General features: G+C 37.6%; 3 protein-coding genes across 3 annotated transcripts in view; 1 reads left to right on the top strand and 2 right to left on the bottom strand.

Annotated features, from left to right (window-relative positions):
• Positions 1-10,526, bottom strand: part of LOC135693878 (uncharacterized) — a 64,763-nt gene extending 54,237 nt beyond the window's left edge. Inside the window, exons 1-2 of the mRNA XM_089111526.1 lie at positions 9,886-10,526; positions 240-347 (exon numbers count right to left, since the gene is read on the bottom strand). The gene's annotated coding sequence lies outside the window, so the exon portion shown is untranslated. The remainder of the gene's footprint in view (positions 1-239; positions 348-9,885) is intronic.
• Positions 28-12,436, top strand: LOC148958972 (uncharacterized). The gene is made up of 3 exons (XM_089111528.1): positions 28-2,909; positions 3,713-5,131; positions 8,749-12,436. The coding sequence occupies exons 2-3, from the start codon at positions 4,766-4,768 to the stop codon at positions 8,797-8,799; spliced, it is 417 nt and encodes a 138-aa protein (XP_088967654.1). The 5' UTR covers positions 28-2,909; positions 3,713-4,765; the 3' UTR covers positions 8,800-12,436.
• Positions 10,676-23,059, bottom strand: LOC135693877 (uncharacterized). The gene is made up of 3 exons (XM_065212461.2): positions 22,742-23,059; positions 17,636-17,707; positions 10,676-16,393 (listed from the first exon to the last, which is right to left on the bottom strand). The coding sequence occupies exons 1-3, from the start codon at positions 22,883-22,885 to the stop codon at positions 12,260-12,262; spliced, it is 4,350 nt and encodes a 1,449-aa protein (XP_065068533.2). The 5' UTR covers positions 22,886-23,059; the 3' UTR covers positions 10,676-12,259.
• Positions 23,060-25,140: the final 2,081 nt, after the last annotated feature.

The raw sequence follows: 25,140 nt of genomic DNA, 5'->3' as shown, positions 1-25,140 counted from the left end.
CCTAACATGATTACAGCATAGCAATTCTAAATATATGGTAAGTGCTTTGCGAAGCCTGTCACTCACTGTACTCAGAAACGCTAACATCATAAGCAGTTCTCACATTGCCATACTAGCAAGAAACGTATTGGCCAAGACTGGGGTAGTGTATCCCCGGCTAGTCCTAAAGATTTGACAAGAGATATGCCTGTTATTCAACTGATTAGAAATACGATTTCTACGAAGAGGCAATTCATTACCTGGCCCATTTCTTTAGCTGGTTCATGACTTCTCCTTAAGCGCTCTTGTATAGTTCCTTCTTTAACGTTCTTGTCGAAGTTATCTTCAATAGCTGTTAGGATTCTGTCCTGGAATAAAAAAATGCTATAATGTTTGAATAAAATCAATATAGAAGTACAGAGAATCCCAGCATATTAGATCCTAGTGGATCAAGAACCTACAGCTTGCGGTTTTGAAATGTGGTCCAGTTCAGCCTGAAAACTGGAATTGGTTCTAAGTTGAAGATTACTAAAAATTAGAAATGGAAAATTTTTCTAAAACATTCCTTGAAAAAGCCGGATGCCTTGTGAGAGTTGATGGGTAAAAACAATTTGGCTTTGAGGGGGACCTTTGAAGAGACACTTAAAATTAAAAGCATTTTTTCGTTCAACTCCAAATATAAATAACCTATTCAGACTGAAAAGAAAGGGTTTAAGTTCTTATACATGGCTGTTAACTGTATTCTAAATTTTTACCGTCACCTCCTAGTTGAATATTTGAATTTAAAGATCCAGCAACTGCTTAACGTATCAAGAAACTCTTAAAGGTCTCAGGATCCTTACAAAATGAATCTTTTATGAAAGAAACCTAGAGAGTATGTCATTTACAACGTTAAAATATTCGATAATATTTTTAGGTCATCGTTGTAAAGATCTCAAAATACTTGCCCCATCTCTACAAAGAACACCAAGAAACTCTCTTTGACTGTTTATCTATGTGTTTGCAATACATAGTATCAAACAAGACCCAAATAACTGCATTTCTGAAATGCTAAGCTTGTATAGTAACGACTAAGTTCTCGACGATAAGAGAATTATATGCCCCCTTTTTTGCTGTTTGAGTGAAAAATATGAATATTTCATACCCGAAATTTATCGTGAAGTTTTTCATATGTTGTTTTGAACAAATGCGATATGCGAATCGACGTGGTGGGGTGAATGCAAGGTGGCAAAATAGAATTGATACCTTTCCTTTTTTTTCAAAAAGAAAGAAATCTCTGCCATAGAATTAGCATTGACAATATTCGTTGCAAATATAAATCGACATAAAAAAACATCAATTTCTTAAATGCATTCTTTTCTTGCTATATGGCTATTAGAAACAAATAGAGCTTGCGTTCTTTCATCTGGCCAACATCAACGAGCTCTACGTTACTTTATAACATTGGTGAAATATTAAAAAGTTTTGTCTCAGTGTCAGAGATACAATGTAATAATTTCAGTAACAATCCTTCTCCCTGGAATCAAAAACATCCTCTTAACAATGTCACTGAATACAAATAAATTTTCAAGTTTCACTAGAAATCGAATTATCACTGTCAACTAAGCAAGGCTTAAGCAGTGTTTTGGTTTTCGTGAAATCCAAACATTTTATCAGCTTAGTAAAGTAATTGTGAGATTGCTTGCTCAGCTGTTTCTTCGCTTCTGTTCCCCACCAATGATGCAAAGGAAAAGTTTCTTTGATCAAACAAATTGAGCATTTTTTAAAAAATACCTGGGAGGCGGGGGTGCCCATTATGTAATTGTCAATGAAATTTTGTTTTTGAGCCTAATCATATAAGGCCTAATCATATAAGATTTTTCCATGAAATTAAATCGTCTTGATAAAAACTGTTCTCCTTGGTCTACCGATTGTGTAATACATACAGACTTTCTTGTACATACAGATTAACAATATAATCAGTTATACAAATCATTATCATGTTAGCCTTATTTTACAGTCGTACATGATTTATTTGATCACGTGATTACGTCTGCCCATGAAACATCATACTACCATCATTACTTGTTAAAAGAATGTAAGATATTGAATCCGCCATGAATACCTATAAACCAAATACCAGCTAGAAAACCTCAATTTCCAAATAAATACTTCGTATTCATCCGGAAGTGACAATTGCAAAAACTACACTGGAAAGCCATTTATTTCGACAAAAACTCTTGTCTAGTTTCGTATCTGCTGATAAAATGTATTGAAACTATATTTCCTGGCCAGCTTCCAAGCGTTTTCATTGCCAAGTTGCTTGTGCATAATTTCTAAACATGTATAGAATGCCAAAAAATATACCAAATTATATTTTCAGGTAGGCCATGAGATCTTACTTCTACTGATACCCCCTGCAGAAAGTTTTCCTAATGAATAATTAGCATACTTAAGCTAAGGTTCGTGATTAGCAAATGTTTGTAGACCTATAGGTAGTACATTGCTCATCTGATTGCACAAACTTCGTTTTAAACAAAGTGATTTTAGCTATGGAAGTTTCGAATCAACTAAGGCTGTTAATGATCCTAATTTTTTATGTAGTTAGCACAAGAAATTCAAACGCGCTTGAGTGCGATTTAGAAAATTGGTTGAAAGGAGAGTCAATACCAGCTTTAATCAACTCATTTGAGAATGGGGAATGTGAACAGCACTTTATCGGGGAAAGAAAAGCTTCAAAAGAGTTACATTGCGTGGATCATTGCTACAGAACTCAGAACTGCCAGTCCGTGAATTACGATGGTGAATCACATAAATGTATACTGATGACAATACCCATAAACCCTCTGTTAGCAAATCGATGTATAGTCACGAGTGATAGTGTTCATAATTCGAGTCCGATGCTCATTAAATCAATGCACATCGATATAAAAAGGACCAAGTTCATGAAGGTAAACCCACTTTTGTTCACATTTTGTAAATTGACTTATGCAGAATTGTGAAAATATATTCTTTTGGTGACAATTTTTCTGCTTAAAGTCAAGCAAATGTGGTTCGTGATTTGGTGCAGCAGATGAGGTAACTCTGAGTTATTGTGATTGTAAAATATTATCTACTTGAAGCATCTAGCATATGAGCAAATGTACGGTTGCAAATTAAAGAGTTTTATAGTAATTTCAAGAGAAACTTCAGGTGCTTGAAGAATTAAATTATTTTGATATCCAAAGTAGATAGCCAAGTAGATAAAGTTAGTGCTGTTTAAGGTAAAGTTCAGATTTTATTAGATGATTTGGGTAAGATAAAAAGACTAGAGTTAATTATGTGAAATAAACTTCTTACGAAGATTTCAATCTGCTACTAAGCGAAGTCATCGAATGGTTCTTAATCTAGTGACGGGACAGATTGGATAATAATTTACTACTTGATGTTGCTCAGTGGTGGGATTTATGGGGACATAGAGGCAGTCCCCCTCAACGAAATTCGAAATATACAATGAGTGCTGTTCTAACATGTATTTATTTATGTTTGGAAAATACACTAGAGACAAATTTGTTCCTCCTTTGACACCAATTGTTACCATCATTGCTAACAAATGTTACCAAATGTGTCCACCCTTCTCCACACCCAAGGATTTTTGCATTACTCAATATTGCTCTATTTTAAGTAAATGAAAATTTTGAATAGCAAATTTGTCAATGCCTTACCATAAGAATCTAGACTTTCTCGGCTCACTCAAATACTTCTATCATTGCAGTCATGCAAAAAAAGTGAAAAATGAAGAAGAAAGCCTTTATGAAAACAGTTCACAAGCGAATCGAAAAGAAAGAAGATCAATCAGTTGCAGGTCAGATGCTTAATGGAATCAAAGTAGCGAAAGGTTAAAGGTTCAAGATGCGCTGATCCAAAAACTTACTTTTCTACAAGCAAAATCAATTAACGTTTTCCTTAATGTTTGAAATTGTTTTGACAGACACGATTCTCCTTAATAGATTACATGAAGATAACAGGTTCAATTAGAACAATGAGAACGTTCTGTTTGTTTCCTACATGTCTCTTTGCTTTATTTATGTTAATTTGCTTCAGCTGGGTGGCTGTTGTGGGGCACCAAAGGTATCAATTTTGGGGAAATGACACTAGGACAGAAGAAGGTGACTTGTGATTTATGTCGGTATGTGAATGGTTGAGAGTCTAGACTTCTTAGAATACAATGAAAATTACTGTTAGGATTTTGCCCGTGATGAAAGTGAATTCTTTTTAGTTCGGTCCTAGCATAATCCCTTTGATAACAAATGTTTTAGATGCAAAACTTCAGCTTGTATAGAAGCATCAGCTGATGTGCATACAGCGTTGATTTGATTGCTCTGCAACCTGCTGGACACAGTTATATTGCTTTTTGAAATAAATCGATTATTTATTTAGCTGCAACGTTACAGAAACAAAATGCAATCGCCACTTGAGTGCAATTAATTAAACTTCTTTTTTAACGGAGCAATTTTAGCTGACAAAGTTTCAGGGGATTGGAAGTCTCTTATCACGAAGTTCCTGCAGTACCTTGAGGAACAGTGTTTGTTCGGGAGGAATGGCATTAAAATAAATGGAGAGAGGAGTAAAATAAATGGAGTAACAGTTGGAATCAATGGAGAGAGGAGAGTTCAGGTAGAGGCTAGGTGCAATATCATCGATCTAAGTTTCAAGAGAGAAAACATTTGCTCGAGTATTTCATTCTTGCCCCTGAATCGAATCACATTCCAAGTACAGAATTTGATGTGTTTTGCACAGATTGAAAGTACAAGCGTCAATAAAAGAGATGCCAATGAAGAAATCACAAGTAATCGCTATTAGCTTGGCCATGATAGTGCATACCCTGAATAGTGAGGAGAAGTGCGACTTGGCAGCAGGCTACGACGTGCAGGAGCAGTACACTTTTCAACAAAATCATTTAGTGGAACTAAATAAAAAGCATCTGCACACAGTGTTGCAATGCCGTGACTTTTGTCTTAGAGATAAAAAGTGTGAATCCATCTTTTACAGCGTAAATGATGCTAAGGTTATTTGTCATCTCCTGGCAAGTTCATTGTCCGGAACTGGAAATCACAGCTTCCAAGAGTCCATCAGCAATATAGTCTCTGGACATAGGGTATTTGAACGAGTTATTGGCATAAAATTTGGAGAGGTACGTATAATTTTTAAGTATCATCAGGAGGGGGCACGGTAGCCTGCGTCCCAGTCCATAAATACTGGGTTGTGGCAGCATTTGTGGACTAGAGCGCAAGCTAAGGCGCGGGGGTACATATCCTAGGCCAAAACCTGAGAATAGGCCAAGAAGAACCATGATAGGTTTTACTCGTTGTTCTGAGTCTGAATAACTCAAATTTATTGTTTGTTTACTTTTTTCTTTATCGACGAATCAGATCACAAGATAAATGAGAGATAGTTCTGTAAACGAGGGTTGTTAAATAGAGAGACACACTTCATGGGCAGAGGCTTTGAAAAGGGGACTTACCGAACCGTTATCTAAATGTTTAGTTAAAGAGTATGAACATCTCTTAAGATCCTCTCGTCAAAAAACACGGTTAGTGGTGGATAGGGGCGTCTACCTCTTAAATATCTCTACATGGAAGTCAGGTTACCCTGGTATCAATATGCCAACCAATTGATATATTTAAATTTACTTTCAGGCTTTGAAAAGCAGAATATATTCCAAATTAAAGATTAGAAACAATTTTGCAAAAAATACCGTATTTACTCTAATATTCCCGCTTCTCTTTTATTCCCGCCTCTCTAGTAATCCCGCTTGTATTTCATAGATTGTAAGAATAATCCCGCCTCCCCATTATTCCCGCATGCGGGATTGAAACTATTGATTGGCATTTGCTTTTCTTTACACACTTTGTATGGGTTGAAATCAAGGATTGAAACTTATGCTTGGAATGAATGGGTTAAATCACGTGATAATGTCTTAGACGGGAGAGGGCCAAGAGCTGTCTTATTTTGCAAGTTTATCAAACATCCAAGTCTCGCAGCATAAAAAGACGTTTGATCCTTTGACTTCGTACTACTGTCTATTGAGCACAATATCTGCTCTGTTTTGTCTGTGAAAATAAATATCCCACCCCCCATTAAATTTTAACTCCCCATACATATTGAAATTGCAAATGTTTTCTCTGATTTGCCACAATCACGTTTAAGAGACTTTTTTGTTGAAACGGTATCCTCAAACTAGACTTCAAGGCATTGAAAAAATAATCCCGCCTCTCCAATAAACCCGCCTCTCAAATAATCCCGCCTTTTTTTGTTAGGTTGAAACACTAATCCCGCAGCGGGAATATTAGAGTAAATACGGTAAGAACTTGTTGGTAAATAGCTAAATGCAGTTTTCCTACAACTTTTCCTTTCAAAAGTCGCATTTTTTAACTTTTGTAGACCAATTTCTATCCATTGACAATATTACATTTCGAACTGAACTGGGAGTGAAAGAGAAAAACAACCCATTTTACAGGTATTGTCGTAAAGTTTCAAGTAATCGAAAAAGGTCGTCTGCAAAAGTGCAGCTTCGCATAAAAGGCCCTCAAATTTAGGTCATAAAATTTCCTGGAACCTTAAAATCTTTAAAGACTGTTTGAAGATCTCGATAACTTGAGAATTTTGTTTCATTCACTCTACGTGAAATATGCCCAGATATATGGAAACTTTTTCATTGTATCATCAAATTCGTTTTCAAGCTAATTATCTTTTTCTTTAAGCACGGGGCACTGATTGGACAACCATGCCGGTCTTGTGCTTGCGTTTTTCTGGTTGGCCAATTTCGACCCACAACTGGGTATATATTACCCTGGGTACCAGACTCACTATATATGAAATAAAATAGAGAGTCTGGTCTAGTGCGCCCCATTCTCGTTCTGGTGTGCTTATATTAACCAATCAGGAGCGAGTGTACAGATTTCTGTACGTTCAAAGGTCACAGCGGAACAATAAACTTAGCTCTGGTGTAAAACATTGAACAGAACACAACATAAATAAATGCTAGCGACTGTAACGATTTAGTTTGAAGATGCTGTTAAAACTGTACTCAAAGAATATTTTCCGTATGTTGTGGAACTTAACACAGAACAACATTGAAAGCCTTGTTTGTAGAGAGAAGAGACACCTTCGCCATATTGCCAACTGGCTTTGGAAACAGTGGCGGACACTTGGGGGGGCGAGGGGGGGCGATCGCCCCCCCAATACTTTAGAGAACAATGGTCTTTTGTTCTAAAACAATGGGAAATGTGACGTCATCTTATTAAAACAATAGGCTTGCCCCCCCAATATTTGACCAAGTGTCCGCCCCTGTTTGGAAAGTCTCTGATATTTCAGGCAGTGCCTCTCATTGCAAAGAAATTAGGCCTTGTAGTGAAATGCAGTAAATAAGAAACACCGCAAGGCGCCGAGAACAAACAACAACAAACACAAGTAAATCAGTTATGGCTAATATTTTCCCCGGCATACGGGGCTTCGCTTGTCATATTGGCCATATTTGCTGTGGCGAACTTCCAACGTGATGATTCTAACCGCCGCGGTGTCCAAGCGCGCTGCCTTCACAGTGAGGAAGTAGACTGAAAGTACACACAATTTCTGTGGAAAATTACAAAAGTCTTATTTTAAGTTGTATGCGAAATTTAACAATGATTAACATTTAGTAACTGCATTGTGCTAACTTTAATTTCATGCTTCGCATATGCTTTTTGCTGCCAAGGCGTTTTACACCTGATTTGATTGGAATCTTGAGGCAGAAAAGTCTGTTATCACTGTATTAATAATGTCAACTTTACAGAACTATATAAAATACATTGGCTTTAAGATTTCCCAAAACTCCTCCGACTACTGAGTATCTTTGTTATTTATCCGACAGTCTTGTTTCACAGGCCTAGTCTGTTAAATAGACTTCAGTTCTTTCAAGTAAGTTCACCCGAACGAGAATGGGGCGCACTAGACCAGACTCTCTATTATTTTATATAGTGAGTCTGGTACCCAGGGTAGGTATATATATTACATCGTGTTCTTTCAGACCCTTTTTCTGACGTTTTATGCTCTGAGGAGTGTCAGACGAAAAAGCTTTTAGCCAATATGTTATAAAATGTTTCCTTTTTTAGGCCATTTTATTAGTCACTGTTCGCGAAATCGCTTTTGAGTATACCTTATGCCAGCATGTGTTATCAGCATTTGCGTCAAATAGTCATTGGGCTGTATCAAGCTCTCAATTTTGAAATAAAGTTAAAATAACGACAAGTGATGCCAACTAGCAATATTGTAAGAAATATGGCGCCACCTGATTGTCTTAAAACAAGAGAGTTCGCACATTTTGAGGCATTTCATTGAGGTTTTCAGGGAATGTGGTCAAAATTCAAAAACTTTCACGACGTCATAACATTACCTGCGCTTATGGAACTCGGAGAATATCTTGCTCAGGGGCGTCGCCAAAGAGGGGTATTGGGGTGCGGTACCACCCAACAATTTGTCCGTCGGCACATTAAAGATCTTTCGCCTGGCAAAAGAAGCTATTTTTACACACCCTGGAACCTTTCTCAACAGGTATTAACTTTTCTGTCAGTATATAAGAGTATTTATCTTTTGACCACACCCTTCAAAAGTGAGACACGCCATTTTTGTCAGCATAAAGCACTTCTTTACACCCCCAAAAAAATTTTTGGCTTCGCCCCTGATCTTGCTCGTGAAAAAGGTGTCGTCTTTAATCTGGCATATCTCGCAATATTTTTTTCAACTTTTGAGACTTACTTTATTGTCCTTTAGAGCTGCAGAAAAGAAAACAAACACTTACCTAAACAGCAATCGGGGAATTAAAACGGATTCATTTTGCTGAATATATAACACGTTGTGAATTGAAATTGTTTTAAAATACAAGTAGAATATGTATAATGGACACTGTAGACCACATAATCTTCAAGAATTTCACTGTTCATTCCGATTTTCTTTAATTGTATCTTAGTATTATTTACTATGATTGCAGTCAGGGCCGTCGCTGGGGATCCCCTTAAAACAGCGCTTTGTCACCACATAGAGGATGCTTACCCACTTTGTCGTCAAAGGGGACCTGAGAATCTCCTCGCACTCTAGTGGAAAAGTCCCTCAACCTCCAGTTGCGACGAAAATTGTCTAAGAAACTTATCTTCGACAGTAGTAGAAGCGTTCAAGGAGAATTTCTACCAAAAAGCGAAGACGAAAAATGATTCTGATCTTGATTGAATCTCTTGAGATGATTTTTATAGGTGAAACCAAGAATATAAAAAATTAGTTTAAAAAATTGATAGCCAACTTTCCTATCCCCAGGAGTGGCTATGCCCCCTCCCCAATTTTCGTGAGGAGGGGCTCAAACCCTGCAGGCCTATAAGTCTGCGCCTATGGTTCCCTCTCTCAACTTCCTGTAACAGGCTGTTAGCCTTCTTGCCGGCTTTCAATGTTTGACATGGTTTCCAGTCCAAATATTTCCTGTACGTGAACTGAAATGATTTCCTTTTCAAAAATTGTGTACTGCCTCGAATCGGTTAAAAACGCGACAAAACACGCCCTCAGCATGGGCGTAGCAGATGCAAAACGTTTAGGGGGCTTGAAACGGATCTTGCCAGAATACCATTATTCATTGAGATATAACTGCCGACTGGAGCCTAAAATACCATAAATTTTCACGTAACTTGGGGGGGGGGGGGTTGGTGCAGCATATCCGGCCCCTGTTTGATGTCTCATAATGCAGCTACTTTAAACAGACCTTCAAACTCAGTCTTGTCTTATGGCCTAAAAATACATTGAAACATGGGACATCAAAATTATTTCTCACAATACTTAACTTGATATCAGTTGTTAGTTGTCTCGCATATATACAGGAGATACTTTGGCAGAAATTAAGTGAAATGTTGTAGCCAGAAAACTTACAGCTCAACAAAGATGCTTTCTTCCATCCAACGTCAGTAATGGCGGGAAAAGTCCAGACACAGGGAAACTACGAAGAAACTATATTTGGGGATGTCCTCGAGGCAGTTTATCCCAATGAGGCGGTTTATCATTGTTCTTTCATCTTTGGAGTTGACAACTGTGTATCATTTCTATTATGAATAAGAAATCACAATATTTATTGATCTATGTCTACCCTTACCTATTTATCTATACTTATTCATCAATGCCGCATTTCAGACTTGCTGCACAAAAATGGAAAATATGGAAGAAGTCTCACCACAATAATCAAGATTTCTTCCTTCAAATTGTTTGTACCTCGCAGCAAGTGAACAAGTTAAATACCGTATTTGACATAATAAACAGCCGTTTGTTCATATACATTTTTTGCTTTTATAGGAACGAATACTTGAGAAGGGTGTTTACAAAAATGACATTTTGCAAGATAATTTTTTCACGTCAACTGATGCCAAATCTAAAAAATACAAAATTAGATCGAAAAATAGTTTTGGTGGAGGGTGTTTGTCAGAGGGGATAGTTTTAGTCAAATGAGTCGCTAATTAGAGACGGGCGTTGAATAGATCATATTTCGTAAGGAAGTGTAATTTCTAAAAGCACCTTTGCAAAAACTAATGAAAGAAGGATTATGGTACTGGTGCGGAATGTTACGACCCAAATATGCAGAGAAACAGGCACCCAGACATGATATTTTTAAATGAGAAAGATTTCACGGAAATTACCTTAAAAATAATTGAAGAAAAAATCAAACACATTGTCAGGATTTGGAGATTTATACATTATCACATCTAGCAAGATCATAACTCTATCCACATCGAATTATGCCTAACAACATGGATACAAAAATTTAAAGAGACAAAATTAGAATAACTAAAGCGTTTGTTTGCAGTTGTCTGTGAAAATATCTAGTGTTCTGTTCTGTGTGTATTTGACAAAACGTTCGTCTGATAAACAACAAACTATAGCCCCTTTATTACTTTCCATACACGTAAGGGCACGAAACCAAACATACAAGGATGATAAAAGTAGGTTTGGTCAACAGATGTCACCTCGCATACAAAGAGACGACCTAACAAATCACTATTTATGTGGCAATAAATGAGGTGCTGTTAACTTCAAATTTCCAGACTGGGGAAGGTTTTAGATCTACCTGAAATTCGAACGACTTTTAAAAACTACTTCGCTGCCAATATAATTGTAACATACAGTGAAAGCATCATATTCTACGGTGACACAACGAGAGGGACTGGGAGTTGACCTCATTTTCAATGTATTGTATATATCGCTATTTAAAGCATTGGGCGAGTAAGCGAAACACAAAGCACTTTATCATAGGGAGTTTCTGCATGTTTCAAGTACAGTTAAGACTTAAAAAAGGTAGCAAAGTTCAATATGCTTCATGCTATACTCGGAAGCTTCATTTTCTCGACTAATCCTCTTAAGCTAAATTGAACAGAAAAAAGAATTCAACATCGTTCATCGCTGCTCATTATTTTACCTGCACTAAACATACCCGAGTTTGAAATTGTAAACAAAACAATTATGAAAACAGACATTGTCTGCTGGGTAAAATAAATGACAGGTTTTTCTCCGTTTATTCTTGATACTTACAAAGGGAAGTCAACACCTAAATTTAAGTTGAATTTACAAACTACGTTCAGCTGAGAAGTGTGGATGCGTTATTCAATTGCCTAAATAAAAACAAAAGGTCCTCCTTGGTTTAAAACCTCTTACAAACACAGCCATAGTAATTGGGGGGGTGGGGATGGGGTGGTGGTGTCACAAATACGTTGTCATAATGTTTCCCCAAACCTTTATAACACGTGTCATTTGTTCCCCTAACTAGCCTAACCATGATTGGATATGGCTCGATTTCACCAGGGATAACAGTCTCTCACAGGGCTGAATAATGAACTAAAGATCTACGATGGGAGAAGAGTTAACTGCTTTGAAAATAGGTTTAAATAGTAACTTAAAACAAAGAGCGGGAAATGGGGTAAAAATTATTCACATCAATCAGTAATTTGATATAGCCACTTTAATAGGAACCTACATTAGCCTTGAAATCCTGTAGTTGGACTGTAAACGTCGTCACTGTGTCGGTTCAGTTTCTGTTTTCTGCCATCTTCCTACCACATGTTGCAGGCAGTGGGGCACGAGACACTTACAAAAACCTTTCCTGACGGGTGGGTGTGATTAATGACAGTGGGTGCATATAACTTCACCTGTCAATTGCCTCACCATTATCGTACGGTAGAGTCGGAAGGTCTGTCCGTCGCTGTCATCGATTGCGTAAGACGTCGGATTGGTCTTGAGGCATACAAGATGGTCATCACATTTACTTCCTCAAGCGTCGCACGGCTTTATGCATGGGACGATTAGCTGGTGAAGCTGATCCAGACCCAACTGAAAATGCAGGTACTGCATTCGCATTGCTGTTTGCACCAAAACTGAAGCTAGCTGTCCCAGGAGAACCGCCAAAGTTGAACCCTGCAGCTGGGGTGTTTGTGGCAGGTGTACTGGATGCAAAAATGTTGCTGATAGGCTCCGTGCTACCAGACTTAAATGGTGAGCTGCCCTGGTTTCCTGAAGATGGCTCAGTAAAACTAAAAGGCTTAGCCACCGTTGCATCTGATGTTGAATTAGCAAATGAAATCGAGTTTCCGACAGAGCTTCCTGTTGGATTTACAATACCTTGGGTCCCTGTTCTCTGTTCTTTCGAGCTACCGAAAACAAACGAATTGCCTGGGTTTTTATTTAAATTTGAAGTAAAGTTGAATGACTGCGCATTAGTTAGGCCAAACGGATTTTCCTGATTGCTTTTTACATTTTGGAACAGTGATGGTACGGGGTTGCTTGAGAAAGCAAACGAGTTTGTTTCTCCTTTTGAATCTGTGGTATTTGATGACAGAATAGGATTGCCGATGCTATTACCGAAAAGATTTTTGCCTGCAGTCGAAGCAGAACCTGCTAATGAATTCTGTCCAAAGACTGGAACCGTTGGTTTAGCAGCACCTGTGTTGAACTGAAATGGCGAGGTCACCTGTTTTTCAGAACTGCTTTGCGAATTTCCAAAAAGAGATGAAACATTCTGCTCTTGAATCTGACCGAAACTAAACTTTCCAGGCACTGAGTTTTTTACTTGGCTTGATGTATCCTCAAGACTCTGCTTTTTTGAAACCAACTGGTCGTTAGGCTGCGAGCCTCCAGCTTCCCCCTCCTCTGACTTGAATATAGATGGATTACCCGAGCTAAAACTAAAGCTGTTACCAATGGATTGTGGTTGATCAGTTGAAGTTGGGGTAGTAAAATTGAAACTGCCTGTAGATGATTCTCCAAAGATATTTTGCTCTTTCTTTCGTTCAGCAGATCCAAAATCAAACATGTTTGAACCTGTCTTTGGTACTGCATTATCACTTGCCATCTGCTCAGACGCCTTTGCATTAAACAAAATTTTCGTTTTTGAATTGACATCATTAGGAACTGGGCCGTTCAAGGTTGAGCTGAAAGACGATTTGAAAGGGTCTGCTTTGGCTTTCATCACTGCACTTTTAGCCTCTGTAGTTTCACCACCAACCCCAGGAACCTTGAGAAGGCCTGCCTGGGCGGCATCTGCAATTGACCTTATTCCCCCTGATGATTTCACTGGTGCAGCAAAAATAGGCATTATTTCAGGGTCTTTTACCGCATTAGAACCTGTCAATGCAGATTTTTCTGGAGATGCATGAGATAAATTGTTGTTCTCCTCAGTCTTTTTTATAGATTTTTCACCTGCTTCTGCATCACTGTTCATTACAAACTTTGGTGCACCAAAGGAGAATCCTTTGTTCGTACCGAAATCCACTCCACCAGAATTCTTTGTGCTGCCAAAAGAAAAACCTTTTTTGTCCTTGTCTTCAGGAGCTGAGCTCACAGAGTTTTCACTATTACCAAAAGAAATCCCACTAAAACCAGTACTTGCAGATCCAAATACAAATCCTTTATTACCATCAGCCCCAAAATTTACACCTCCACTCCCACTACTCTCTCCAAACTTAAAGCCAGCAGTTTTGCCGAATGCAAGCCCTTTACTTGAGTCTTTGTCGACACCAAAATTCATTGTACTGCCTGTCCCGATTGAAGAGCCAGCCCCAAAGGAAAAAGATGGAACAGTTGGTTTTGCAGGAGCAGAAGATCCCTTTTTGGGCGTGGTACAAGCAATACACGTCAATGCATCAGCCTTGTTTGGCACCATACAAGTCTCACATTCCCAAGTTTGTTCTTTTGCAGCAAACTTTCCTTTCAGCAAAGAACCAGAACTTGAAGTTGTGCGTTTATTTTCTGGTTTTTTGCTGTTGCATGCAATGCAGACATTTTTGTCACTGTCATTTTTAACCAAACAAGAATCACATTCCCATGACCCTGCACTTGCTGCAAACTTTGCCTTTAAAGTGCTACCGAATGCCGGTGCACTACCAGTTGCTTTTACACTTGTAGGTTTCTTTGCACTGCAAGCAATACATTCCTGGCTCATTGACTTGTTTTGCAACATACAAGTTGGGCATTCCCACGAGCCCGCATCTGCCTTAAATTTTGATGCCAAACTGCTAACTGTAGACTTCTGAGACTCTTTCTTGTCAGTATTTCTAGAAGTAGAGCAGGCAATGCAGGTCTCGCTTGCAGCAGCATTATTTACCATGCATTGTGGGCAATCCCAAGAGCCTTCAGGTGGTTTAAATTTACTCTTTAGTTGAAGAGTGTCTTTGTTATTCGATGTAACTTGCTCTTTATGATTTAGTTTTGCACCAATGTCTTTCTCAGACTTCTCAACTGCGACTTTGTGACTAGGCTTCTTACTTTTACAAGCAATGCATTCCACATGGTTATCTGAGTTGAACACCATGCAGGTACCACATTCCCAACCACTTTTCGTTGACATAAATTTACTTGATAACATTGACTTAGATTGTACTTTTTTGACTTCATCAGACTTTAACTGATCACATGTATTGTTTGGTTCTGATAAGTCTTTAGCATTACCCCCCAACGCCTTTTTGCTATCTTCTTTGTTTGCTTCCTTCCTTAGCTCAGCAGCATCTTTTGCAACCGGTGTGCTGAACTGGAAGGTATTTTTTATGCCCTTTCCTACTGGCTTTAAACTTTCATCAGATATTTTCTCAGGTTCAGAAAACTGATAACTTCCAACAACCTGCTTATCATTTGCAGTTTGTAATTTTGTTTTGATGACTGATGGTTGCCCTGAAAGGGTGTTTGCAGAGCTGACTGTTATATTCTCAAAACTGATCTTTGGCAAACTTGATAAAACTAAAGGTGGTGCATTGCGGATTTCTGGCAAGGTGTTGACGGGTTCTTCCTGTATGTCCTTCACAGCTGCTTGGTGCGAAGACTGACGTGGATGTTTCATTTTCCCTCCTGCCTTGTAATTCTCTTCAGGTGAAAATGATGTAGGGAGGCCACGAGACTTGAAAGTACCAACTGGGACACTTTGCCTTATTTCTCCAAATTTCAAGATTTGCGGCTCAGTTTTTCGTCTTTCCAGTTGTTGTATATGTAATGACTGAGGAGTCATCAACACTCCAGCTGGTGGTTTGTTAGCAAGCTTGCTAGAACGGTTTACAGGAGAGCTAAGCAAACTTTCTTTTCTCTTTTTTGGTGGATTAAATAGAACGGATGAGGGAGAGCCTGGTAGCTTTGATGCATCTCGTACTGGAGATGACATTTTCTCTAATGCTCCCAATATCTTTCTTGCAGTATCACTAGTGACAGCACCCATTCTCAAATTGGACAAGGATTTAGGCTTGATACTGGTCTTTCTTGAATGGGTACTCAGTGCAACTGGGGAGACCCGTTGTCGCTTTATGGTCCTACTTTGCAATGACGAGGCACCCCCAAAAGAGGTCCTCCCAGGGTAGAAAGTTGATGATGCAGAACTTTCAGGTATAAGTGGGCTTGATGAAACAAAACTTGAAACTTTAAATGATGGTCTGTTTTTTGCTGTAAGAAACCGTTGAGGAGGTCCGCTTGGTTTTGCACCCATAGAGAACTGAAAAGAATTTAACAGAGATGGACCATGCTCTGTTCTCTCTTGCTTAGTTGGTGGTAGGGTATCTTCACCATCATCTGTATCAACACTAAGCAATTGAAAGGATGATCTTTTTGTGGTATTGTTTCTTTCAACTTCATCTGTCATTTGCTTTGATGAACCCTCTTTAGGATCTCTAGCCTCTGAGCTCAAGATGGTAAAAGAAGGCATATTTCTAACCATTGGTGTTGAAGTTATATTCTTTTTTGGACGAGATTGACTAACATGATTTGAGATCATTAAGTTCTGGTCTTCCTTGATTAGAATTTTATTTGATTTGTCTGGATGACTGTAACTACTGCTCTCATCATTGTCATCAACTTCATCATCATTGCTGACATCATCACTGTTTTCACTGCATTCACTTCCTTGATCCTCTTCTTCAATGGTCTAGGCAAGACAGGCAAAACAATCGTTAAAAGAGAATACCTCTCCAACAAAAAGCACAAGAAGTTGATAGGTTCCAAAGCAAAAAGCACAAGAAGAATCAAGTTCCAAAGTGTTTCTTTCTTTGTTTTCTGAAATAATCTGAAATAAACAATGATCTCCCACATCATACATTAGAAGGATGTTTGATAAAAATAAAAAATACAGTTGGGACAAGAGATGGAGAAACAGTATACATATACAGCTAATCTTTCGGGACTGACCACGATTGGAAAAAAAATAGAGTTAGGAAATGAGAAACTAGAAATTTATGTCTGGAAACCTTTCTCAGCAGATACTTTTCAAGAAAGAATAAAATTCTGTTCAACTAGAAAAATAACAACAAAATAACAGAATAATTACACAATGTTTTCAATAATCTGAAATATTTGAGATGGTTTTACGAAATTAGACACAAAAAGCCTGTACAGTTGGGTTAAATGCAGTTTGTCAATGGGACCAGTCTTCATAAGAGGCATGCTATTGCATTTTGGTCTTCATACACCCAATTTGTCAAAGGAGCCCAAATATTGAACGAGCAAAACAAAAAATTTGTGAAGAAAATTTTTTAGATATTCAAAAGCCTAAAGGTTTAAAGTAATGTTTCAAATGATTCTTAACCAGCATGAAGTCATTCTTTGATGAATATCTGCAATAATATTATCTGCCACTTTAGCCATGACATAGAAGGCGATGAAGTTGCATAGGAATATTCTGACAGGCAGTAGCTTTTATAAACAATACAAAGTTTTTCAATTCAGAAATCTTCAAATGATTTCAAAAAAATATTAGGAGAAAAACCACAATAAACAGAAACAATGGCAAAAAATTATAAATTCTATATGACATATGAAATCAGTCTTTTCACATATGGCAAGACTTGATCATAACCATATTTTTATTCAAGAATTGGTTATAATCATAATCATATTTTTCTTGTGACTTTATTACACTTGGTCACACAAAATCTTTTCTCACTGTAAGTTTTAAAAAATGAAAAAGGCAATCATATTCACAAAAGAAAAAAAACCAATTTTGAGGAAATGAAAATTATCACATGAAAAACACTTTATCTCACTGGAAGAGATAATTAAACAACATAAGAATTTGGTATAATGATGGTGTATATGAAAAACTGTGAGACTTTTTTGATGCTTGATGTGTTAATGCAACTAACGTGATGCCATGCCTTTTTAGCATACATACCTGTTTGCTATTTGAGAACCAGCTTGATATCCATTGTGGCACAACGTAGCTAGCAACCTTTCCAAGGAATCCCTAAGAGATAAACAGTTTTAATCAGCATCATTTGTCAACATTGGTAATGCACTAAGGACAGAAATGATTACAATCACAACTTACAGGTGCTTTCAAAAACATGTTGCTTCATGTATTTCATGAATATATAATAATAATAACAAAGACAGCTGACAATAACAAAGTAACAAAGACTTTTATTAATCATGCATGCCTAAAAAGCATTCTAATAAATTGTTTACCTGGTTTAACTACAATTTCTAATCTTAATTGAAACAATACTATAAGTAGCAGTTCAATTTACGTAAGACTTTATGAAGTCATTCTGAAATATTGATGTTCAAGCCAATCGTTGACAAACTTTACATTTGCAGCATAAATTCTGTACATAAGCTAACATTTTACAAATCCTAGATTTCAATAAACATGGTCTTTATTTGAATTTGCAAAGCCATACAGTATAAGCACACAAACATAAAAAAATGCTGTTGATAATCTTAAAACATTTACTGTCCTTATCAAATAGCAAAATAGCTTAAGTTCTATCACTACAAAGAAAATCTTCCAAAAATGGTAATCAGAAATGGTAGTGTGTAATTTTCTACTATAATATAGCCATTCTAAAAAAAACCAAATACACGGAATTGCTTAGAACTCAAGAAGTCTTTTAAACATAAGCAAAAAAACTGATTCTCTACCACAATAGGTTTCTAAAAACTTTACTGATTCCCCCCCAGCCCCCTTGCTCCGCTATACCAGTGGTGGAGAATTTGCAGGGATGTCTTTCAAAGCAGGGGACAAAAGGAAGCATGAGGCAAATCGCCAGTACCTTACTGTAAAAGCCACCTTGCAACCCTTTTCGGCAAAGAAATTTTTGGAGAGTGTAATCCCAGCTCAGTTTTGGTCAGACGAGAGTTAATATACAAATAACGATATTGTCACATTAGCCCTACACTTTCAAGCACCACCAGCTTTTGCAGCCACTAGATATGATAAAAAGATGTTTCGTGAGTGGAAGAGTTTTAAGATCTTGGTGCAAAGCTACTTCCTCATTCCCTAATGCAAAATATTTATGGAAGTCTGTTCTAACGTATCTTCACGATTAATTTCCAAACCTGTGCAAAAAGGCAAGCGTCGTTATATCGATTTCTTCCTCAAATTTCGAAGGTTGAAAGAGCAAACTACGAAACGCATCTCTATCTCGCAGAGTACTCTTAGCAATAATTTGATCGTTTATGGCAATAATCCTCTTTGGAATAAAGATAAAAGGTATAAACTAATTGAGAGAGCTGTGGGTTTATATTTGAACACGAAACAGAGAATAAAAATAAACATTCACAAAAGTATTCCAAACTCAGAAAGAAATCGAAGCTTGATCAACAGACGATTCGTCAGATTCAGATAATGATGAGGAATTCGAGACACTTGGCCTCACTGAGGCGGAACGTGGACATGAAGTATTTTGTTCATTTTAAATAAAGCGTTTCAGTTTAAGAATACTTCATTATTTTGTTTTATGAAATAAGCTTGAATCGCGCGCCCCACACTGCTCACGCAATTTCTTTTGTCGCACGCGTCAATTTCTGAACACGAAAGCCATGTATATCACAACACAGGGAGCAGCAGCGAGCTCTACAGAAATATGACAACTGAGTATCAACCACCAATTTTCTAAAAAAAGACATGGTATTTGAACTTCATCAGTCCCTATCCAGTGGCCGAAACATGGACAAATATTTGGGGGAAAGCATATTGCTGATAAGATGACAAAACATTTGATCATTGCCTTGGAAAAAGACCATTGTCTTCCAAAATCCCTTCCCCCCCTTAGAGGTCTACCACCGCCCCTTATTAACATATGTTAACATTGCCAGGACAGTTTAAAAACGTTTTTGAAAAGGAAGGTTTGGTATAACATTTTGCAATGATCAGCACAAACTCATTATACAAGGTAACATTCTCATTATTGAGACAATGACTGTCAATGGAGATAAAATTAAACAGACAATTTCCCGAAGTTGTGGGTGGTCTGACATTTTTATTAAAGAAGCACTTTATGATTGGTATTCATTCACCTCTGGATATTGGTATGGATACTAATTCATTGGCTTTCTAAACCTGGAACAATCACTGATGCAAGTAGAAATTAAATGCCTAAAGTATTTCAGCCTTAAGTCAGCACATAATATAGTGCATTGTTGCAACAGAGAAGTTCACAATGTGTGAGAAGCTAATAGAAAAAACTCCTGTTTCATAGATTTGTCAAACATTAATTAAGGGAATGAAACTTCAATTTGTCAGACATGCCATACTAACGATTGAGTTTCTGCCAAATGTGCAAGAAGGCCCAACATACATTTCTTACCATGTAAAATACAAGAACTTGCTGACAACTGCCAATCTTGCAGACTAGGCTTTTCAATTTCTGTGAATAAGTTGACATTTTTAGGACCCCTGGTTTTTTAACTAGGGGCAATAACAAATGATTAAGGAGGCACCCCAATAAACAGAATTGGGTCTCTAAGGAGAAAAGAGCTTTCAGTGGGGGACAAGCAAAAGCCCGCAAGCTGCAGGCATGCGCCCAGTGTTTCATTTGAGAGCCATAAATCACACATCCAGTTATAAATATTTTCCTTGTAGAGAGCGAGTGCAGGATGCTGATAATTTTTTGTGACCCATTGCTGGAATTGGCCTTTTTGATGCTGATATTATGTTGCCAATCAAAGTATCTCTTGCATGTGCAAGGTCAACTAAGGGCCTTTTTACATGTAGTGGGCTAGCCCATTTAAGTGGGTTGGTTTCCACAGGTGTGATGGTTTTTGCAAGTGTTTACACGAGAACGCGATCTATCCCACTCAGGTGGACTGGCATATTCTATGCACGTAAACGAGATTTTCTAGCTTTTGGTGCCATAATGATGAACAAAAATTTTCACAACAATGGCGAATATCAATTTGATTTCTTTTCTTATTTTAAAAATCCCTGGTATGCTTGGTTTCATAACATACGTCATGGTATATGATCAGCAACCAGCTCAGTTGTCCACTTGAATGGCTTTTAAATGACATTATCTATGTTTTGTAAGCTTTTGCTACGTTTGTTGCAAGATAAGTTTTACTTAGGTCAGCCACTGTTGATTCATAGATGAGAATTGATTTGGCACCAACTTCCTTTAGGCACAATGACATTAAGTGAATGAGATAGCCCGCCTGATCTAAAAAAGTCTAAAAAAGTGCAGGGCTAATACTGAATAAAAAGAGGCTTTACTGGTGGTTCACTTCTTAATATTTTACTTTTATTGTAAAAATTGGGGGGCCAGAGCCCCCCCCCCCCCAGCCACCTGCTCCACAGTGCCTGTGGTTGAGAATTTGCAGGAATGCTTTTCCAAGCTGGGTACAAAAGAAAGCACCAGGCAAATTGCCAGTACCTTACTGTAAAAGCTACCTTGGAACCCTTTTGGGGAAAGAAGTGCTTGAAGAGCATAATCCCAGCTTGCGAAGAGACGCTCAAGCAAAGGTTTGAAGATTACAACAGTGTTCTCCAAAATGAGAATGATGGATCCCCAGTTTTGGTCAGACAAGAGTTAATATGGAAATGACAATATTGTCACATTAGCCCTACACTTTCAAGAGCCACTAGCTTTTGCAGCATACGATGGTGAAATGTTCTTGCGAGATTGGAAGAGTTTTTAAGACTTGGTGCAAAGCTACATTTTTCTAAGTTCCCTAATGCAAAATATTTATAAAAATAATATAAAAATATATAAAAATAGACATTCAAGAAAGTATCCAAACTCAGAATTAAATTGAAGCTCGATCAACAGTCCATTTGTCAGAGTCAGAAAGTGATGAGTAATTCAAGACATTTGGCCTCTCTGAGACGGAACTTGAACATTTTTAGCAAATTAATACTTTGTTCATTCTAAAAAATTTTCAATTAAAAAAAACTTCATTATTTGTTTTGTGAAATAAATTTCAATCATTCGCCCCTCACTGATCATGCAAATTTTTTTGACATGCACATCAATTTCTGAACATGAAAGCCCTACAACCCTGTTAAGAATTGTGCATTTGAGACAACCTGAGGCCTGCTTCAAATTTTCACTACACAAATTATCCCTCTACAATTCAGGAACCTTAAAAGGTGGTGTACAGTTTTGGAATCAATCTACATACAAATGAAAAAGCCGCCTTTGTGTAGACAGTAAGGAGTTTGTTTTCTCATATAAATTTGTATTTGTATTTGTTGCTACCTAGCACCCAAAGGTAGTTTTTAGGACACTGAGAAGCTATGCTTATCGAGCAGTGTCCTGGTCCTTCCTCTCGATGTGACCACAGCTCATGATTCCTACGCCTGGAATTACAGAGAGCTGGTGACTCTCCTCACTCTGGGTAAAAGTTTGGTCATGCCAGGGACTCGAACCACAGACCCTTGGGTCTGTAGTAAGCACATTTAACAACTGAGCCATCCTCGCACCATAACTCTCTTGGACTCCAGTGGTAATTTTTCTTTAGGCACGCAGCACTGATTGGTCAACTACACTGGACTTGTGCTTGCGATTTTCTGATTGGCCTATTCTGATCTACAACTGGGTATACATTTATCATCATGTTCTTTCCGACCCTTATTCTGATATGTTGTAAAGTGTTGTAAAATTTGCCAATATGCTGTAAAATGTTTGCTTTTTTCAAGCCACTTTCATGTTCTGTACCGCCAAAAAACTATAGTATTTATTAAAAAGAGAGTGTACCATCTTGTAAAGAGCCTTAGAATTTTTTTAAAAATATTGCACAACAGCCACGCCATGCTATGTCTTTTGCACAACAGTCACGCTATGTCTTTTGCAAAACAGTTTCTTACAACTGCTTCGTCAAAAAACTACCTGGACTTACTGACCAATAGGAGCATTGGCTTTAAATCTTAGTAGAAATTAGGCCTAAGCATAGTGAGGAAATAATTTTAGACCAGACTTTGAAGGCATGCTACATGTAATGTCCACGATGGTAAGACAATTTCGTGAATCACTAGATGGAAAAAAGTTCAATTAAAGTATACCTTTTCTGCAACTGCTTTATTTTCACCCTCCTCAGGTTGCTTAACTTTTTTCCTCGAGTAGGGTTTAGCACGAATTCGCCCGCCATGGCTAACACGAATTTTTCCAGTAGCCTGGGGCTTTTGAAGGCGATCCTCTGGATCCATCTAGAAACCCAAACTTCAGTAAAAATGTTCTCATATATGAGTAAGAAGGAGCTTTACCAATTTTCGTTGTTTACGAATTAGACACGAGCAAAAGTTCCCTATAAACGTAGGCCAGTTCGGTACCACGCACGCATTCCGCAACGGAAAGCCCTTTCGAAATTAGACATGGCGGCTTGCAACTTCCCATGATGCATTGGGGCACAACCAGTACGCAAGTCACGCGGGAAAATCTGACAATGAAATATTATTGGAAGCCCCTCCTCTTACAGCATCCTACCCCTTCCCCCACGAGACCCCATCTATAAAATCAGCTCCTTCCAAAAATGTACTATATAGCCATATTTCATATAATTTGATCAGCTATGACAGGCACCGCGGAGCGTTGAGAAAAGTGGGGATCTAAAAAAAGTGTTGGGGCTAAAACCGAATAAAAAGAGGCTTTACTTGAGGTTCACCTCTCGATATTTTGCATTTTTCGCAAAAAGTGGGAGGCTAAAGCCCTCCAGCCCCCACTGCTCCGCGGTGCCTGTTTGAGGCTTTCTCCTGAAATCTTGGTGAAAGGTAAAACAACAAATTTCATTCCAGGGGGGGGGGGGGGATTTCGTCGTGACGAAATTTCGGACAAATATTTTGACGAAATTTTCTTCGACTAAATTTTTAATGAGACGAAAATTTGTCGCGAGGAAATTTTTTGCTTTCAAGAAATTGTGAGAAGTCGCATAGATAAACTATCATTTGAGGTCAAAAAGCAAATTTATGTATCCTTTTAATCTAGTCTATGCCATCTTTATCGTTGGCATCATCAACATCTGATAAGATTTGTCGTTTGCTGAACTAACTTCGTTTTCACCATCGTTTGATAAAAATTGTTCCAACTGTCTTTTGTCGCTGATTTAAAAAGATTCCACCTCTGTCTTTCTATAGTTCAACTGCACTATTTCCTTCATTCACTCAAGGTATTTGAGCTTTTGTGAACTCTAAAGACAGCAAAAGGTGGTCTCAAACTTTCCGATTCTTGTAAGATATAAATACCTATACTTTTAATTATGCTCTGTCTATAAAGATTCGTACTCTTTGAGTGCTAGAAGCATCTCTTTGATTTTTCTATAAATTAACAGATAAAATATACCCCTTAAATTTTGATGAAATGCTGTTCTGTATGAAAAAGCTGCAAAGAAGGTTAAGCCTAATTCCAAGAGGGTGCTCAAGCCCCCATGTCCGCACGGGACTGATGGTTTTGCCTCTTAGAATATTGGTAGTATTTTGTTATCTCTGCTTTGGTAAAACGAAGTTTTGTCACGACGAAATCCTGAAAAGTTTTTCGAATTTTTTTCGAAGAATTTTATCCGCAAAAATTGTGAATGTATTATGCTACCTCTATGAAAGTTTTCCAGGGCCATGCCCCCATGCCCTCCCCCCTTCTCTTCTCTTCTCTTCTCTTCTCTTCTCTTCTCTTCTCTTCTCTTCTCTTCTCTTCTCTTCTCTTCAAACGACAGTCAAGATTAATGAAGCCCTGTATGCCGGGGCGAAATATTAGTATTCGTTTGACATAATTTATTTTGAAAATTTATCTTATTACATTGGATTTTCGTCGCCGTTTTGCTTTCTTCCTGAATTTTATCTTCGTATTTATACTATACTCGTTGCAAGATTCACATAATCCAGCGGACAGCGGTTCTTCCTTCTCACACAGTCAAGATTAACTCTCTCCAGTCATCATTTAAAACATCGATAATAATTTTCATAAATTTTGATATAGGAATTTTCGTTTCTCTTGTCTTTTAAAGATCGGTTGATTTCGCAAGTGAAAATTAATATCAAGGAGAAATTGAACTTACTGCTTAAGCCGATCGCAATCAAACAAAACGTCTTTCTGCATTTTATCAAATGTTGTCTCAAAGAATATTTCACAATCATCTCTTATACTTTATAGATATCACAAAAAAACTTTTTGCTTCATCTGTTCTGTTCGTTTTCAAATTAAAGGAGTACTACAGTTAAATAACATGGAATGTGTAATATTACCACAACCAGGTTATGTTACGTACTAGGTTGTTACAATCAAATGAAGACAATCCTCGACACAGCCTAACTAAACACAGCATCATATTCTAAAGCAATAGCAAAAAAAGAGTCATTTGTGCTTGGAGTGGGGAGTTTATCTAAAGATAATTTTCTAAAATTTGTAGGAAAAGCTTCTAGGCTACTTGTTAAAATTTACTCTGATATAACATTAAGAAAACATATTACACATT

This window comes from Rhopilema esculentum, chromosome 11, assembly GCF_057945365.1.
Source record: "Rhopilema esculentum isolate cy_ngs chromosome 11, ASM5794536v1, whole genome shotgun sequence".
In the NCBI taxonomy this organism is placed as follows: Eukaryota; Metazoa; Cnidaria; class Scyphozoa; order Rhizostomeae; family Rhizostomatidae; genus Rhopilema; species Rhopilema esculentum.
The sequence above is the reverse complement of the archived record's forward strand: the minus strand, read 5'-3'. Positions and strand labels throughout refer to the sequence as shown.

Coding starts and splice junctions, on each gene's coding strand:
- LOC148958972 (XM_089111528.1), top strand. CDS start 4,766: ATGCCAATGAAGAAATCACAAGTAATCGCTATTAGCTTGGCCATGATA. Junction 5,132..8,748: donor TTGGCATAAAATTTGGAGAG/GTACGTATAATT, acceptor ATTGTCCTTTAG/AGCTGCAGAAAAGAAAACAA.
- LOC135693877 (XM_065212461.2), bottom strand. CDS start 22,885: ATGGATCCAGAGGATCGCCTTCAAAAGCCCCAGGCTACTGGAAAAATT. Junction 17,708..22,741: donor ATAAAGCAGTTGCAGAAAAG/GTATACTTTAAT, acceptor TTTATCTCTTAG/GGATTCCTTGGAAAGGTTGC. Junction 16,394..17,635: donor GGTTCTCAAATAGCAAACAG/GTATGTATGCTA, acceptor TGTCTTGCCTAG/ACCATTGAAGAAGAGGATCA.